Source organism: Lactuca virosa, chromosome 4 (genome assembly GCF_052849685.1).
Source record: "Lactuca virosa cultivar CGN04683 chromosome 4, Lactuca_virosa_CGN04683_v6, whole genome shotgun sequence".
NCBI classification, from domain to species: Eukaryota; Viridiplantae; Streptophyta; class Magnoliopsida; order Asterales; family Asteraceae; genus Lactuca; species Lactuca virosa.
The window spans coordinates 215193751-215211648 of NC_136429.1; the positions used below are offsets into that span (position 1 = coordinate 215193751).

Here is a 17898-nt window from a genome sequence, read left to right on the forward strand (position 1 = left end):
TATACAATAAACTATGTTTTATAAGATTATAAGAAATTGTATTTTAAAACTTTGTTATGTATAAAAAAATTTTGATACATATAAATATTACTTGAGAGAGAGAGAGAGAGAGAGAGAGAGAGAGAGAGAGAGAGAGAGAGAGAGAGAGAGAGAGGTGAAAGTTTCGTTGAGATCTTATGTATAAAAAAATTTTGATACATAAATATTACTTGAGAGGGAGGGAGAGTAGGCCTCGTTTGTTTTTCTACAAAAATACTTTTTGAGCACTTTTCCCTTCTGACGGGTAGACATTTCGCAAGTGCACGTCTTCTTCCGCAAACTTGAAAAAAGACAAAAGACATTTAACCACTTCCAAAACAAACGACACCTAAGTTTCGTTGAGATCTTATGATCTCAGTACGTTGTCGGCAATATGAAATTTCCATACTAGATCGATGTGATCTGAACAAAGATCATAGAAGGTAAGTCGGATCTGGACTTTGGTGCCACCTAGGGGCTCGGAGTTGCCGGTGGATCGTTTCCTGGTGAACATCGACCTTCTGATGAGCAACCACATCTATTCTCTTAGTGTTGGTTACGCTGGGCAAGGACGGAGGTAGTTCAAAGTGTAGCTGATCATCAGATCATGTAAGTTTTCTGGCGACTGTTTAGAAGATTGACATGAGCACAGATGGGATGAGAGAGAAAGAGTTTTGGGTGACCTGTTTCCGGCAAGTTGCTTTTCCAGCGACATCACTTGAAGTTTAATTTTAAGAAATGTAAGCTAGATCTCCCATGATGTTTTCTATAAAGTACAAAGCAAAATGTCGAGTGGACCGAATAGTAACAGTAAAATGATGTGAATCAACAAGGGTGATCCGACAATTCGAGAATCAAAAGTGGTGGCTAGTGGCTACGGAAGATAGCTACAAAAACTGAGCTTATCGTTGGGTGAACTAAGCTAAACCCGAGGTTCTGTAGGTTGGAAATGGGTCAAATGCTAACATATTTTATTTCCTTGGCCATAGGTTTATACTAGAAGAAATTCATGGAGGAGGGTTGTGGTGGTTCATTGTGGTGCTCCGGTGTTTTCTCCGGCTTATTGAAAACTCCGGCGAGGTTAAAAGGTTGATCCCTATGTAAGCTCCAATGCAGGGGTTGTCTACTCTAGTTAGTGGGCTGGTGACCACCATTGACAGGTTGATGGTGCGCTGGGCATGGGCTACTGCCAAATCGTATTACAATTTTGAGCATCTTCGGTATAACATTAATATGCATGATATTGATGGTATTCTAGTGAGACCATTTCTCGATTAAACAGCTATGGTGGCTTGGCATGAAGAATATAGCAAAAAGAGAAAGGAAGTGTTATTTATTGGTTTTGGAAAGTTTCATGTCAAAGAAGATACAACTCCTTTCTATATTCTTATTTTGATTATATAAATTTGGTAGGTATGTATCACACTTTTAGATTATCACGTTATTTTTTCTCTTATCCTATAGATAAAACTTATGAGTATGATACTTACATTAGCGTACTTTTATTTAATTTTAAATATATGTAAATAATATATCAATATCATACTTTATTTAGAGAGAATAAAAACCATGAGTTTTTATATATTTTTTAAAAAATTTTTAATATATATATATATATATATATATATATATATATATATATATATATATATATATATATAGGTTTAGGTTCTATAGAAAACAAAAAAACCCTAAAAATCATAAAAATGCATAAAAAAAATACTTAGAGATCACTAAAACTTTTTTTTGAATTTTTTATCAAAAAATCGCAGCTTTTAACATAAAATCGCTGAAAAAAATTTTGAAAAAAAAAACATTTTTTTACAAAAAAAAAAAAAAATTTGATTTTTTATTTATTTTTTCAGCGAAATTGTTAAAAAGGCTGCGATTTTTGGATAAAAAAATTCAAAAAAAAGTTTTGTAATGTCTACGTATTTTTTTATGCATTTTTATGATTTTTTGGGTTTTTTGTTTTCCAAATAACCCTTCCCTATATATATATATATATATATATATATATATATATATATATATATATATATATATATATATATATATATATATATATATATATTTGATTTAATAATAATTAAAAAAAGAAAAAATAATAAGGCAAAAGTATTGTGATGAGCGACAAACATATTACATTTTTCATTCTGGGGTCGGTGTTGTGTTTACCGTATATCACGGTATGCGGTATGTGGTGCACCGCATTGTCTAAGGGAGCTGATTTTTTGTTGGAGCTTTTTTATCCTTCCAAATTTATTTTGATTAATGATAAGATAATTCCAGTACACTAATACATTTCCTTTTATATATATTTATATCATGTCAAACTAGTTTATAACTATTGGAAATCATAATTACAAAATTAATTAAATTTTTATACTAAAAACTCAAAATTATTAATCAATTATTGTAAATAAAATTTTTAATTAAGAGATATTTTTTTAGTTATATAAAATTATAAACGTTGATTTAAATAAATACGTAAAATTGTATCACCTTATAATATGTATTAATTTTATTTTAATTTTTATTCTAATGTTATTAGTTTAATGTAATTAGAATGTGAAATTTAAAATTTAAAATTTAAAATTTAAAATTTAAAATTGAGATTTAATAGGTTGACAAATAGTATGACATTAATTATGAGGCATAATAGAGTGACAAATTACAAAAAGAGAATAAAGTTATTATCTTATTAGAATATGGAGAAGGAGATATACCTCTTTCTTTATTTTATTTATTATAATTTATAAACTACCAGTATGAATTTTTTAGTATAATCTCTAAAAACTATATTAATAATATTTACGATGCCTCTTACAGTCTTACCACAAACGTATCCATCATATTTATTTCACTATGTTTGTATTTAAATATTTACCAAAATATTTATTATGCAACTCAAATTATTGATTGTTAAATTTTATTTATTTTCTGTTCGATCAGCTACAAATATTTTGATATTGTTTTCTAGTTATGTATTTTTACCCTACGGAATTAGAATTAACTATCGTTATTATATGATGATTGTTTTAGAAAATACAAGAGGAGAAGTTATTATGTTTTAAAACTAAAGGTTGTTTATGTACACATTCTATCTCTATAGGAACCACTCAATGACATTGCACCGTTAGATATTTTTTTTTTAATATTTCATATCCTTTGGAATAATAAAATTCTTGTATAGTGTTTAGTAATTTATCATATGATTCAAAATTCAAGTTAACAAAATAAAATAATTCATTTTGTATCATAGAACTTGATGAATTCATTCCTTCTGTTGAATCGATTTTAACACAAATAAACATTACATTTAAAGAATGAAACAATCGAATGGAGAATTTATGTAACTTGATTCAATACTAGTACAATAAATTGAGACTTAAGATGCAATGCATAGCACCAATCGAAATGTTAAAATTTCTAGATAACTAATGATCTAAAAATAATTTTTTACCGTAAGGTTGTACGGTGTCACAAATTGCTTACTAGCAGTAAGCTTATGTTACACACTTACTGGCGGTAAACACGGTGCCGGAACCCATTTTCGCCTCCGGTATAATACCGACGGTACCTTTTCACCGGTGGTAAATTATGAATTCTAACTATTGATTGGTCAATGAGAATTTAAGTTTTTATTATCACTACATCTCATTTATAGGCAAATTGTAGCAAAAATGTTAAAATCATATGTGGCGCCTATGTGTCACACTTTTACAATTGACAAAACAATCACCGTTCTGTTTAGCCTAAGGCTAAAAGGTGTGGTGCCGATGGCACCACACTTCAACCTCAATGATGTCACTTTTGCAAGTTTTACCATCTTTAAAAAACATTATGGGGGTGGTGTTGATAGGTAGAAAGAAAGAGGGAGGGAGAGAGTAGAGAGAGATAGAGACACTAGGGTTTTTGCCATCGGTGGATAGGTAACACTTAATGAAATACTGCCGGCAAAAAACACACCACGAGGTGGTGTTCACCGCCAGTAAAAACTGTCATATAGGATTGTCAACGGTACTACAGCCTAATATAAAAATTAAAGGTCAATTCAATTTACTCTAGCTTGACGAATGATCTAAAAATACATTTTTTTCATAATACCAAAATTAAAGATCACTTCAAATTACACTAGCTCGACTAATTAAATGGATCTACATATGATGGATATGATTATAAGTAACTAGCCTAGCTAGTACAAAAGCCATATATGTATATTATATAATCTGCTATAACATCAATGCTTGTATCTCTACAACGAGTCTACTTAGTGATTTCCATTTGTTTATGTATTTATAATAAAGTTTGTTTTAGAATTAATATAATTATTTCGATAACAAGAGATAAATAAATAAATAAATAAAAAGAAGGTGAAATGGAAAAATAAAAATATCACTTAGTTTGAAGCTTGGAGCACCAGAAGAAATGCGTCGGCTGATGATTAAAGAAAGAAACTATGTTACCTAAGGGTAGTATTTTTTAGAAATATGTACTAAAGTGTAAAGTGTTGTGGTTTCAATTTTATTTACAGAAACATAGTAAAAATGTTTTTGTTATGGATAACTTTTTTATGAAAAAAATAAAAAAACAAATAATCTCACCTATTTTAGAAACGAAGGGTGTTCATCGATGGTGAGGGGTTTGTTAGCAGTGTTGGGAATGCGAGTGTGTAGGTGTATGTGTGTGTTAGGGGGGGGGGGGGGGGGGGGGGGGGGGGAAAGGTTAACCCCCGTTTTAATTTCGGGGGCGGGGTAGGCAATCCCGTCCCTAAACCCCCATGGAGACCCCATTAATAAATTACACATATATTTACATATATTAATTATATAAATATAATAAACAATAACATGATTTTTAGCTTCCAAAATTCATCAAGCAACATGTTTTTAAGTTGTTAGTATAATATTTTTAAGATGCAATAATTATTTTATTTTTAACATGTAAAATTCTACTATAAATAATTATTTGTTAACTAAAAAATAGTTTTTTTTAGCCTAAATAATAACTTCTTTTAGGCCAAAAAAAAGGCAGCCCAAAATCAATCGGGGGCGGGGACGTGGGAACAGGGAAATTTCGGGGGCGGGGGCGGGGAATGCATGGTACGTATTTAAATGGAAAAATCGAATGAATTTTCAATTGGAAAGAGGATTGACATCTACGAAACCCTTAGATGTCCAACAGCGAAATCATTTGAAAAAAAATCCTCTTTCGCGGATGTCATCAACGAAATAGATTCATCATATGTCATCTGCAATTTCATCACATATGGCATCTGCAAAAAGCATGTATTTTTTATGTCATTCCGTACTACGAAATGTGACAACTATATTATAAAAGATGGCATCCATATAGTGAATTTAAAAAAAACAAGTAATAGTTATTTTATAGGATCTACTTTCGAAAAGTAAAGATATTCAACATAAATTTGTCCGTCTGAAATCATTTCTTTATGAAAAAATATGACTTCAAAATTTTCACATGAGTATTTTATTGTTGTATGTATTGGTGGTTCATGATAGGCGGAAAATGATGAATGCATATATGTTATGCATTTAATTAAAAACAACAAAGTAGAATTTTCATCGGATATAAATTTCGTTGATTTATTAAATTTGATAGAATTAAAGACATGTTTGGAAAATAGACCTAATATCAGTTTGTCTTTCCAATATCATATATTGCAGTATGTTATAGAGTCGATGATAGTGACGTAAAACACTTAAATAGGTTAGTTAGAAAGTATCAAGTGTTATAGATTTATATCGGAAAGATAATGTTCCAGTTGAACATGCTCTTATTGTTCACTACAATGCAGCAAATCGATCAAATTATTAGTGGGAATCGGTATAATAGAGAAGGCTTTTGTAAGAACTGATCTAGTGGAAGAGGTATAAACAATCATGTAAGTATTTTCGTCTCAAAATTTTCCTCAATGTCCTCATCAATGTCATGTATATGAAACACTAATACAACTACATATGCATTATGTTGATTTCGGAAACTTATAAGTACGCTAGTGATGATTATGTTGCTTCATGTGACAATGTTGTTCCTACACATCAGAATGATATTGGTGAAGATGATGATACATATGTTGGTAAAGAAGATGATACATATGTTGGTAAATATAAGGATAAATATTACCCATAAGTACTTTCATTGGTGGATGATACCAATCCACTTCCTTATGGGAGCCAAAAAGATTTTTGTATTTGCCTATCTAACATTGAAAAGGGTGATATTGAAATTGGATGGTCGAATGATGAATACACATACACATAACACCCTTTTATGACCTGGTTCGGGTTATGAGGATACAAACTAGCACAAAGGCACAATGGAAGTAGATAAATAAAATCCATAAATCATGAGAGGAACCATGTTCAAGAAAATCTAATACAACAAACAACAACCATAGGGGGATTAAAGATTACATACCCTTGCAACATTTGGTTTCCCTATTCTAGCCAATAGAGCGGATGAATAGAATCCAAACTAGGATTCCTCTTTCGTAGTTACACCAAAGAGCATATCATCAACCTTGACAACCACCTTCAACTACAACACACTGAACCCTAGACGATTAGGGTTTTGCTTTGTCATACACATTACGAGGTCTGGGAAGACATGTCACGGACAACAAAGAAAAACAGTGGTTTTGATAGTAGGAGAGGTCAGTCGAATTTAGGGTTTTGGAACAGTATCAAATTCGGTTTTAGGCACCTCTATTTATAGGGGAGGATCTAGAATCCTTATTTTATAATTACTTGGTCACTAAGTAATTATCTATAAGATTTGACTTTCAAATCTTTACAATTATAACCCTTTAAGTTCTATAGACTTCTATTAATTTATTAAACACTTAATAAATCAACAAACTAGATCCCCTGATATTCTCTCATGGCAATTATTTTTTAAATCTGTCATTACATTTAACCCAAAAGGATCCTACTATTAATAGTAATATTACCAACTACTATAACTATGGACATTATTTCCAACAGTCTCTCACTTACACAAGTCACCAACACTGTATGGTTGAATATTCCCTAATAATTAGTGGAGGGTTTGTCAACCAATGCAATTATTGTATTTATACGAACTACCTATGTAACGGTCCTTAGATAAGTGATCAAATATTTCTTTGTGCTATAAGATGTATATTCTCGATAAAGATTTATGATGACCATATCAGACTATATTAAGCATTTGATATCAACATCAAATCATCGAGGGACCATAGATATAGTTTCTCCCATTAGGGTAGAAGGAACAAATAAACTTTGACTACATAGACCCTGCCTACTCATCATGTCATATCTGGACATTCCCTTTATTGTTGTCAGTTATAGACAACGTTGGGGAAAACCAAGGCACAATGTAAAGCATAATTAAAGCCTCATGCATCCCTTTTTGAAGAATAAAAGATATTATCATCTTAGAATTACTTGTGACAAAATCCATTAAGTAATCTCTAATTGTGAGTTACTAAAATACTTAATCTCCATTAAGTACTCATAAGTGTAAGTCGTATCACCATGCTATGTTCGTCATTGTGAACAACCTACTAATACTCCATGAAAATCTTAAATCATTACTTACTTCCAAAAATAGAACTTGCTGTGAGGTTTGAATAAATTAATATTCTTAAGGTTTGTTCAAAAACAAGCAAAACATAAAACAAAAATATATTAATGCAAATCGTTGCAATGCAGCACATTATTAAGTCACCACAAAATAATCACTAAATCAGATAAAAAAATATTGTATAAGTTTCAAAATATCAAACTATAAACTAAAAAAATCAATCCAGATCACTAGCAAATCTAATACCTAGCGACCGAGTATGACCATCATGTTTGATCTATGACACTGGCTTGGTGAACTGATCAGTAAGGTTTTCTTCTGATGATACTCGACTCACTATGATAATCCGATATTATGTAATTTTTTTCTGCATTTAATGTCGTTATATATCGGTTTTTTGCACCAAAATCGTTGATTAAAAAAAAATTGTTATTACCGGCGACGGAAGGAATTACCGCGACAGTATCATTAGCGGCGACATGGGGTATTACCGGGGACAATAGCATTAGCGGCAACAGATATCTTTACCGGCGACATTTTGAGCAGTAGCGGCGACTTTTTATCGGCGACATGTCGCCGCTATTACCATTACCGACGACTTCCATAGTCTTTAGCGGCGACTTTTGTCGCCGCTAATTCCCTTTTTTCTTGTAGTGATAGCCTTCATCGGTGAAAGATCTTCTTCCTACAGCACTTTGACAACCTTTTACATCATTGTCAATTCCACTCAAAATAAATAGAAGGTGAAGAAAAATAGATAAAGTTGAGAAGAATTGAGATTTCCACGCACATGTTTGAGAAAATTACATTTTCTACTTCATCCGACGCTTGGATTAGATGAAGTTGGACGTGCTTGATATCCTCCATCGTTGAAATCACACACCGATTGGAACTTTTATTCCAAATTATATAGAAGTTTACAGCTAATGTACACATCCATGATGATCGTGGGTAGTTTCATGCAGATTTGATGGTGTATGTTTGGAGTTTATGTAACATGAATGTGGGAGGAGATCCTTTTGCAACTACTTCAATGTTAGGAAAAGTAATTAGGTAATCCATAATACCCATCACTAATCATTATAGTGATGGATGTCACATCGTCACCACATCCGACCACTAAACCTATGGTATACCTACCACTAAAACACCACTCCACATCATTTTAAAAAAAAAATAATAATAATAATAATTCAAAAATCCAATTAAAAATTAAATTTTTTTAACTACTTTTTCATTCAATAAAAAAACATTACATTAATTTGAAAAAAAAAAAACACTACATTACATATAAAAATTAAAAAAATAATAATAAATAAATAAATAATTTTCGTTCATGTTTCGTTGGTACAAATGCTCTGCGACATCTTCTCGAAGATTGAAACATGTTTCACTGTTATGAATATCAACAACTCGTGCTAAAAATTTAGTTCTTCTGGGTACAAACTCTTCAATCGGGATAACTACGTCGACGGATCATACATGCAAACCACTCTACCTTCATTTTCAATAATCATATTATGCATTATAATAGATGCATTTATCATTCGTTTAATTTTATCCATATCCCAGAGTCGTTTAAAATATTTCACTACATGTCATGTATGCTTGAGGACTCCAAATGTCATTTCGATATCCTTTCTAGTTGATTTCTGCCTTTTTGTGAATAACTTTGTCTTTTCAGTTCGAGATACCGAGTATGCCTTCATAAATGTAGAATAATCATAATATATCCCATCACAAAGGTAGTAACCATATTTGTACGGATGTCCGTTTACCATGAACGACATATCAGGTGCTTTGCTGGTCCAAATATCGTTGAAAATAGAAAACTGGCCAAGAACATTACGGTCATGTTAGACCCCCGCAACTCCAAAGAACGAAAGTCATATCCACAAATCCTGAGCTACCAGCCATTCGCGGAAATTTATGTCTCTTTTCATGAGTCAAATATAATCTATCGATATCATGTGCAGTAGGTTTACGCAAATATTTTTCATGATAAACTTCATACACACATCCGCAAAACCAATATACACAATTAATTGTGGTCCTCTCGGATACTTTCAAGTATTCGTCGGATGTATCAAAGGCATATCGTATCCTAAATATCTAAGCGTGGTCGCACATTTTTGTATACTACTAAAGCCCATTCTACCTCTAGCATCGGGTTTTTGCTTAAAATAATCATAATGGGCATCTAAGGCATTACTAATACGTAAATATATAGCCTTATTTTGACGGAAACGGTGTTCGAACGAGTCATCATTATAAAAACGGTTATTGGCAAAGTAATCATGTACCAATAAGTCATGTGCGGCTTGGCGATCTCGATTGACAACCGCTCTTATATGTGTAACATTTGCACGTTCTTCATTGTCTATGTGTTGCACAACGTTGAAGAACGTCGTGATAAATTCTTCGTCGTCATCCGAATCGAATTCGTAAAGAAATCGATAAATATGTTTTTTTAAAGAGTATAAAGATGAATGGTTTAAATGTAGGTAAGGTTTATATAAAATGTTGTGTTTATATAGGTAAGGTTTGTTTATTTTAAAAAAATAATAATAAATAAAATAAATAAATAAATTTCCAGCCGTTCAAACGGCTACCATTGGCCGTTGTTACTTGTCATAGGAACCACAATGGTCCACGACCACGACCCACAACAATGAAGCACCGGAATCATGTTCGTTGTCATGCTTCGTGGCCAAGTCAACGACGAGACCCCATCCTAACGGGTATTGTAGATGCCCTTAGGAAGTTACGTAGCAGTAAAATAACCAATAAATAGTAAATTATAACGGTTGATACTGTATTTCAACATGATCAAATTGCTAAAATATAACATGATGGTTAAGTAACTCATTGCAGTAATATCAAGTTTGTTAAAATGGGGATCTTATATAGGATTGTGTTCTGTTTTGCAAGATCGTAATTATAAGATTGAATCGGATCATAAGATCATACCAAAAGCATTTTAAAACATAAAAAATACATATTCATCAATCAATTAACCATCCAGTTAACAATAAATATTTTAAAACATAAAAAATACATTTTCTAATACATTATTTAATATATATTAACGATCCTACGATCAACGATCCAAGTAAAATTAAGTGAGATCATAGGATCGTACGACGACGAGTATCGCAATTTTAATGACCATGAGTAATATAGAGATATAATATAAAATAAATAATGAACCTTTCAGCTTCCTTTTGGAATTTGACCCATTCAAGATTCTAGTTTGGATTTTTGCTCTTTAATTGAATCGGAAGATTACTGCTCTTTAATTAAACCGGAAGAGTTAATATTAACAAAATAAAATATTAAATACATAAAAACAAGCTTTTAAGAATTAAAAAAACTCATAAAACTTCACGATTTCATGAACTTGATCAAGAAAAAGTCGATATTGATTTGTTTTGAAAATAGAGTTCTATAAGTTACAAATTTGAATTCCTCGACTCATTTCTAAGCTTCTAATAAAATACAATTCAAGATTAATTCACATATAGAATCAAAAGCATAACAGAAACTGCAAATTCAAATTTCCATATCATCATCTACCTATATCATAATTCATATGGTCTTCACTTCCTATATGGATGGAACCTTCCACCACCACTGCCGCCACTACTGCCGCCACCACCACCGTTGCTGCTATCATACCCTTTACTACCATCATATCCGTATCCATATCCATAACCACCACCACCACCTCCCCTACCAAACCCTTTACCACCATAACCACCACCACCACCTCCACTGCCACTACCACTTCCATAACCCCTACCTCCAGCATAACCGGCAGCCCCGCCATAACCACCATAACCGGCATAGCCAGCACCACCATACATGGGCCCACCAAACCCGTACCCATACCCATATCCACCATAACCAGCATAAAAACCAGCAGTGCCGCCTCCATACCCTCCACCATAACCATCATAACCAGCATAGCCACCACCATAATCATCATACCCTCTGTCTGCCTTTCCGCCATACCCGGCGACACCCCTACCGAAGCCACCACCGTAGGACTTGGAACCACCACCCCGACCACGTGACCGGCTGTCATATGAGAAATCACCGCCAGCCCCAGCCCCAGCCCTTTTAGGCTCGGCCCGCTTTATTTCCACCTAGTAAGTATAATCAAAATATCATATCAACTCTTTAATTTCTCAAAAATACAATACAATGTTAATGTAGTGTGTAGTATGAATGATGGAATAGATAAAGGAATGGAATTGTACATTCCACTGGAACTAAAAGAAAATGTTCATGTCATGTCATGTGATGTGATTCCTTTCATTTTGTTAAATTTCATTCCATCATGGAATGGAATGAAAAAACTGCATTCGTAATTATGTACTTTTTATGGAAATTATCTTTATTTTAATTAGAGTACAATTTTCTATTTTGATAATAACATGAAAATATTATTTGTATCATATAACTTAAATGGGTTTTAGTGAGCATTTATTTTTTAACTTTTGTAAATAATTTATTTTAATTAAATGATGTATGGAAATAGAATAGAATTAAAATTATGCATCATATCACATGTAATATATAAAACTCATATGATAATTCTCATTCTTATTTATGTACCTTTTATGACACTTTTTTTTTGAAAATTTTCATTATTTTAATTAAAGCGCAATTTTCTATTTTGATAATAATTTGAAAATATTATTTGTATTATAACTTAAATGAGTTTTAATGAGCATTCATTATGCTTCTTTTTAACTTTTGTAAATAATTTATATTATTAATTAGAACTAAATGATGTGTAGAATAGAGTGAAATTTATACATGATATTCACATATAATATATAAAAGGGTTAATCTCAAAAAAGACCTTATATTTTGTATTTTTTCCGGATTAAATCTCAAATTTATTTTTTTGCCTAAAAAAGACCTTGTATTTTTTCATATTTTCCTATTTGGCCCTTTTAGTCATTTTTTGCCAAAAAAAATTTGTAAAATGTGAAGGTTTTTTCGAGAAAATCTAAAAAAAGTTGAGGGTTTATTTGGAAGCATTAACAAGGTTGAGGGTTTTTTCAGGAAAAAAAAATACAAAGTTGAGGGCTTTTTCAGAAAAAATGAAAAAATACAAGGTCTTTTTCAGGCAAAAATTAAACTTGAGGTTTAATAAAGAAAAAACACAAAATATAAGGTCTTTTTTGAGATTAACCCTATATAAAACTCATGAAAATTCATTCCATTCTTACAACTTACCAGCCAACCAAACATGATCATGACTCATTCCATTCCATCCAACCAAAAGACCTTAATTTTATTTCCTAAAAGATTTTAGGATGTCTGTTTATTTCCAAATTTTTATTTTCTTCACTCGATTATACAAACGATTAGTCAGCACAAATGATAAATTTACTTACTTGTTTGCCTTGAAGTTCATGTAGTTGACCATCAGCAAAAATCTTATCCACAGCCTCTTCACTATCAAATGTAACAAAACCAAAGCCTCTTGATCGACCAGTGACATGATCTAGCATTATTTGATGTTCTACAATCTCACCATAAGACAAGAAATATTCCCTCATCTCATCTGCAAATCAAAGTTACAACACAATATTAACATCATCACATCTCAGGACCCCATAATTTGATTTTTTTTTTTCTTGAGAAATCAAATCATTGGTTGTTATTATTACCTTCTGTTAAGGTTAATGGTATACCACCAACAAAGATTTTCTTTGTTCTTGATACACCTCTACTACCCTGCATATCCTCCCTTGGAACTGTCCTCTTCACTTCAACCTAATTCAAGAACACATCAAAATAGCAAAAAAAAAGTGATCACTTAGCTAAATATATAACATTAAACCTCCTATTCATATTATAGAATCATGAAAAGGTATATTACAGGTCTGCCATCTATGACATGATCTTGCTCCAAGACTTTATCCGCATCAGCAGGATCAGCAAATGTTACAAACCCAAATCCACGTGGTCTCCCAGAAATTTTATCCATCATTATCACAGAATCCGTAAGTTCCCCATAATGGCTGAAGTAACTGCTGAAGGATTCTGGATATGAGAAACAGAACATAGATTGATTAGTTATGGAGAAAATTTGAAAGTTATTAAAGGAAGAATGATAAGATATAAACATGTCAACATGATATATAAAAGAAGAGTATCATCAAGAAATTAAGCTGCATTAACATACCTTCTGAAGTCTCCCAAGCAATGCCTCCAACAAAAAGTTTTCTACCACACAAGAAAATTTACAAGTTAACTTTCAAACTCATAACACAATGGTCATCTTTTTCATATCCTGGGCGAACACTAGAGGAATATATCTCCCCCACCATTGAAACCAGACATCACATTAATTTGATGAGTAACTACACTAAGCTAATATACTACACATAACAAATATTTCTAAAAGCCCTAAATTGAACCAAATACACAAACTATACAACAACAAACTAACCCTGCGGAAGAGTCACGACTACTGTCATTGATTGAATGCCTTATCTCATTGCCTCCACCACTATCATCTACATTATCATCATAATCTTCATGATTTTGATTAAGGTTGTCAAATTGTAGTTGCTCATCGTCACCATTAACGAAAGGGTGCCCTCCATCCATTTCTCGCTAAACTGATACCCCTTTTTTAATCTCTCGCTATGTCCTACCTATAAAAGAAAACCCTGCAAACGAATAATCGTTATTTCGACTAAGCTCTAGACTATTCATCAGGGCTTCGAGATTGTAAAAGAAAAGAAGGCCGAGATTGAGAGAAAGAACGGAACACCAGTAGCAATAAGAACCTGAAGGAGAACAACAATAAGAAAAATGACGATCTTCCGTTTGTTTTTTCTGGAAGGGAGATGAAAGAAATGGGTGAGCGAAGATCGGTTGGAATTTAGGGTTCGATTTTGATGATTTGAAGGAGGTAAAAAAAGAAAAAAAAAAACCCTAGCTCGTAGCGGGCAAAGAAGATAGACGCCGCGTTGTCTGAGTCTTTGAAATCCTAGAATCGTTTTCTCTCTTCACTGTGTGTATTTGATGTAATTTTGGGCGAAAAGTGTCCTCAGCGCTACGACGTCGTTCACGTTTGCTTTAAAATTTTATTTAAATGATATTTCAGCGCTTTGGGAGATTTATAACTGTTTTTCAATATGAATCTATTTATTTAGTTGGACTTGTGTATTTGAATGAGGAAATAACTAAATCTTTCAGGATTTACCAAAATAACAATGATTTCTGAAATGGGTAATTTAAGACTAATTTCTAACTACCTTTCTTGTAAACCAAAAGTACATTTTTTTGAGAAAAACTTATGTTTTGGATTTCGAAATCGAACGAAATATTGCAAACAAAAAAAACTAATATTGGAAATTTCAAGACATGTACGAAACCATTGAAAAAATCTAAAACATCGAGAAAATGATTAGTTTTTATTTAAAATCTAACAAAAAGTTAAGAAAAAAACATAGAAAATTAAAATCCATTTTATAGTAGCATAAAATGTGTCATTTAGTTAAAAAAAAAAACCGCACTTCAAAAATAAAATCAAAAAAAACATAACAGTATACATTTCATATTTGAGATGGTAAAGAACAAAATTTATATAAGTTTTTAATAAAAATAAGAAAAAACATGTACAGTATATATAATTAAAATTCAAAAGTTCCATTTCAAAGACGGTGGTTATTTTGATAAATTTCCAAAAAAATAGTCATTTACGTATAGTTTTCATCATTATATTATTGTTTTTATGATTATCCCCTGATAATATATGTAACAACCATAATTTTTCTCATTTAATTATTTAGAAATTATCAGAGTTTTCTACAAATTGCGGAATTCTAAAACTTCAAAAACGTTTTACATCCCATGCTACATTCGAGTTTATAATAAATCATAACTTAAAAGCAACAAGGGACAACTAAGAATAAAACTACTTCTAGCCCAAGTCTTTGTGCTCACCGGCTACTACATGTACCTGCAACACATGAAAGAGTCTACAAGATCAGACCACAGGTCTGATGAGTTATACTTTTGTACTGTTTTCATGTATTCATACTCTACTACTCTTGTTCTGTAACGTCCCAAAAATTACCGAGTAAAAATTCCATTTTTAAAAACACCAGAAACATCATTCATTCATTTCAAAACCCATCAAAATATGAAAATATATAAAATAGTTATCAGAGTACAAATCATGTCATAAATCCAGGATGTTGGTGGATGCGGTGCGATCATGTCGGGTCTTTCCCTTTCGAACCAGAAGTACCTGAAACCATAAACATAAAACTGTAAGCACAAAGCTTAGTGAGTTCCCCCAAAAACCCCATACCATACATACATAACAGTTCAAAACTAAATTATGTCTATTTCACCCCCCCCCCTTCGGTCTCTTTCAACTGGTACTGGGTCTATTTCAACCCCTTCATACTTTTTCAACCGGACTGGGTCTATTTCACCCCTACAGCTAAGCATACAATCATATCAGCAAGATTCATAAAGATAACACACATATACAAGCATAACAGTAAGTGTCACAAAAAACAGCTAGCATCCTACAAACATAATCCAGTGGGTCGGCATTGGTGCCTTCGCCCCACGAGTACATTGAAGAAACTCACCTGAACTACTCAACAGAAGCCCAACAACTACCTCAGCATCAAAATAACCAACCCAAACCTCCTAAAACCAACCTGAGACCAACTCTTAGTCAAATACTCAATTCTACCCAAGTTTAACCAAAAGTCAAACTAGTCAAAAAGTCAACGGGTCAAAAATTCAAAGGATGTCAACCCAGACTGAGTACGCCTAGCGTACTCAGTCACTACGCTCAGTGTAGTAGATCTCTTCTTGATTACGGGGCTCCAGCTTGGTATGCTCGGCGTACTACCAGGTATGCCCCTCGTACTTTACCAGTTATATTTTCCTTCATTAAGTGCTTATTCCATTAAGATCTCACGTCCAAAGCTCAAATCTAGTCCCAAATAACATTCTAAGTCCTAAAGTTTCCAACTTTATGGCTTTCTAGGGCTAGAAGGAGTCCACACACTAAAACCCTAACTTAATACACAAACCAAGGCATCATAACTCTTGCATGGATGGAAAAAAAGGACCAAGATCACATTTTTATGGTTCCAAATAGCTCCATAATGGATAAAGTTTCAAACTTTATCCATTAGGATGGTCCAAATAACCAAGATCTGGTCTTTAAGTCTCAAAGGGACCAAAAATGCATCTCTCTCAACTTAATCCATTAAGCCCAAGTATCTAGCCTTCATATATGAATCAATATGATGTTAAGATATATAAAGGCCACAAACTTTCAAGATCTAAACTTTATGCCACTAAAGTGACCAAAAGTGACAAATATGAAAATTAACAAGATCTATGAAACTAATGAGCAAGTTTGAAGCTTCTTACTCATAAAGGTCCAAAAATGATGTAATCTTGTTGGATCTATGCTTAAATCCTTCTTCCTTACACTTTGTCACCACCTTGTTCTTCAAGATCCCACCTTCTAATGAAGAAATAATGTAAAACTCGATTCAAGTTATTTTACATTTTAACCTTGGAATGAAAATTTTTTGCAAAATTTGTCCCTTGTGGCGTTAAATGAAATTTGGAGGTTGTGTGAGTACGTTGGGCGTACGTGGTTAGGGGTCAAACCCTAATTTTCAGGGTTTGGACCCTATTTTAACAACCTTATGCCTCAAGGTTCTCTCATTACCAGCCTTCATTGCCCCTTTAAGCCTTATTTCGAAACCATAACTCATTTTAGAGAGATTTGATCATTGTGCGTGTGTGTGTGTGTTTTGGTGGGTGTTTGGTGAATCTTGAAGAAGAACATCAAGTTGGAACTTGTAGATCCACAGTTTATTCACCTCCCTCAACTTCATAGAGGTATAAAGTCTTAACCTTGGTTATTTTATGCTTAGATCTAGATCTAGTGGAGTTTTGGACATATTTTGGTCCCATGAATGAGTTTTAGTGAGTAAATGTCACTCCAAAAGTTTTGAGTTGTTTCTCTTGATGTTTCTGAGGTCCCTATTCTATAAAGTTTGCATTTTGATGGTTGTAGATCAACCATGCATGGGTTAATGCTCATCCGGTGAAAGTAGAATGCTAAATATAGGGTTTGAGTCTCTTTGAGCCATGCAAAGGCTTCAAGTTGGTAACTTTACTGATTAAGACATTCCCCAAGGCCGAGATCTGCAAAATGGACGTCTGGACTTAAAGCATTAAGTGATTAATGAAGTTTTGGCAAACAGGGGT

At 32.6% G+C, this 17898-nt stretch overlaps 1 protein-coding gene across 2 annotated transcripts; it reads right to left on the reverse strand.

Annotated features, from left to right (window-relative positions):
- Nucleotides 1-11011: 11011 nt before the first annotated feature.
- LOC145107979 (uncharacterized) lies at nucleotides 11012-14649 on the reverse strand. 2 transcript variants are annotated; one of them, XM_079044950.1, is made up of 7 exons: nucleotides 14427-14649; nucleotides 14084-14306; nucleotides 13817-13857; nucleotides 13511-13674; nucleotides 13299-13404; nucleotides 13023-13192; nucleotides 11012-11759 (listed from the first exon to the last, which is right to left on the reverse strand). In XM_079044950.1, exons 2-7 carry the CDS (start codon nucleotides 14242-14244, stop codon nucleotides 11211-11213), a joined length of 1191 nt encoding a protein of 396 aa, XP_078901076.1. In that variant the 5' UTR covers nucleotides 14245-14306; nucleotides 14427-14649; the 3' UTR covers nucleotides 11012-11210. The 2 variants fall into 2 exon arrangements, with proteins under 2 accessions (XP_078901076.1, XP_078901077.1); XM_079044951.1 differs by having other exon boundaries at nucleotides 14084-14649.
- Between the last annotated feature and the right edge of the window lie 3249 nt (nucleotides 14650-17898).

Excerpts from the sequence above, each read along its gene's own strand:
- LOC145107979 (XM_079044950.1), bottom strand. The coding sequence starts at position 14,244 with ATGGATGGAGGGCACCCTTTCGTTAATGGTGACGATGAGCAACTACAA. Across the intron at positions 13,858-14,083 it reads AGTCGTGACTCTTCCGCAGG|AAAACTTTTTGTTGGAGGCA; the intron begins GTTAGTTTGTTG and ends CTTGTGTGGTAG. Across the intron at positions 13,405-13,510 it reads ATGTCATAGATGGCAGACCT|GTTGAAGTGAAGAGGACAGT; the intron begins GTAATATACCTT and ends TTCTTGAATTAG.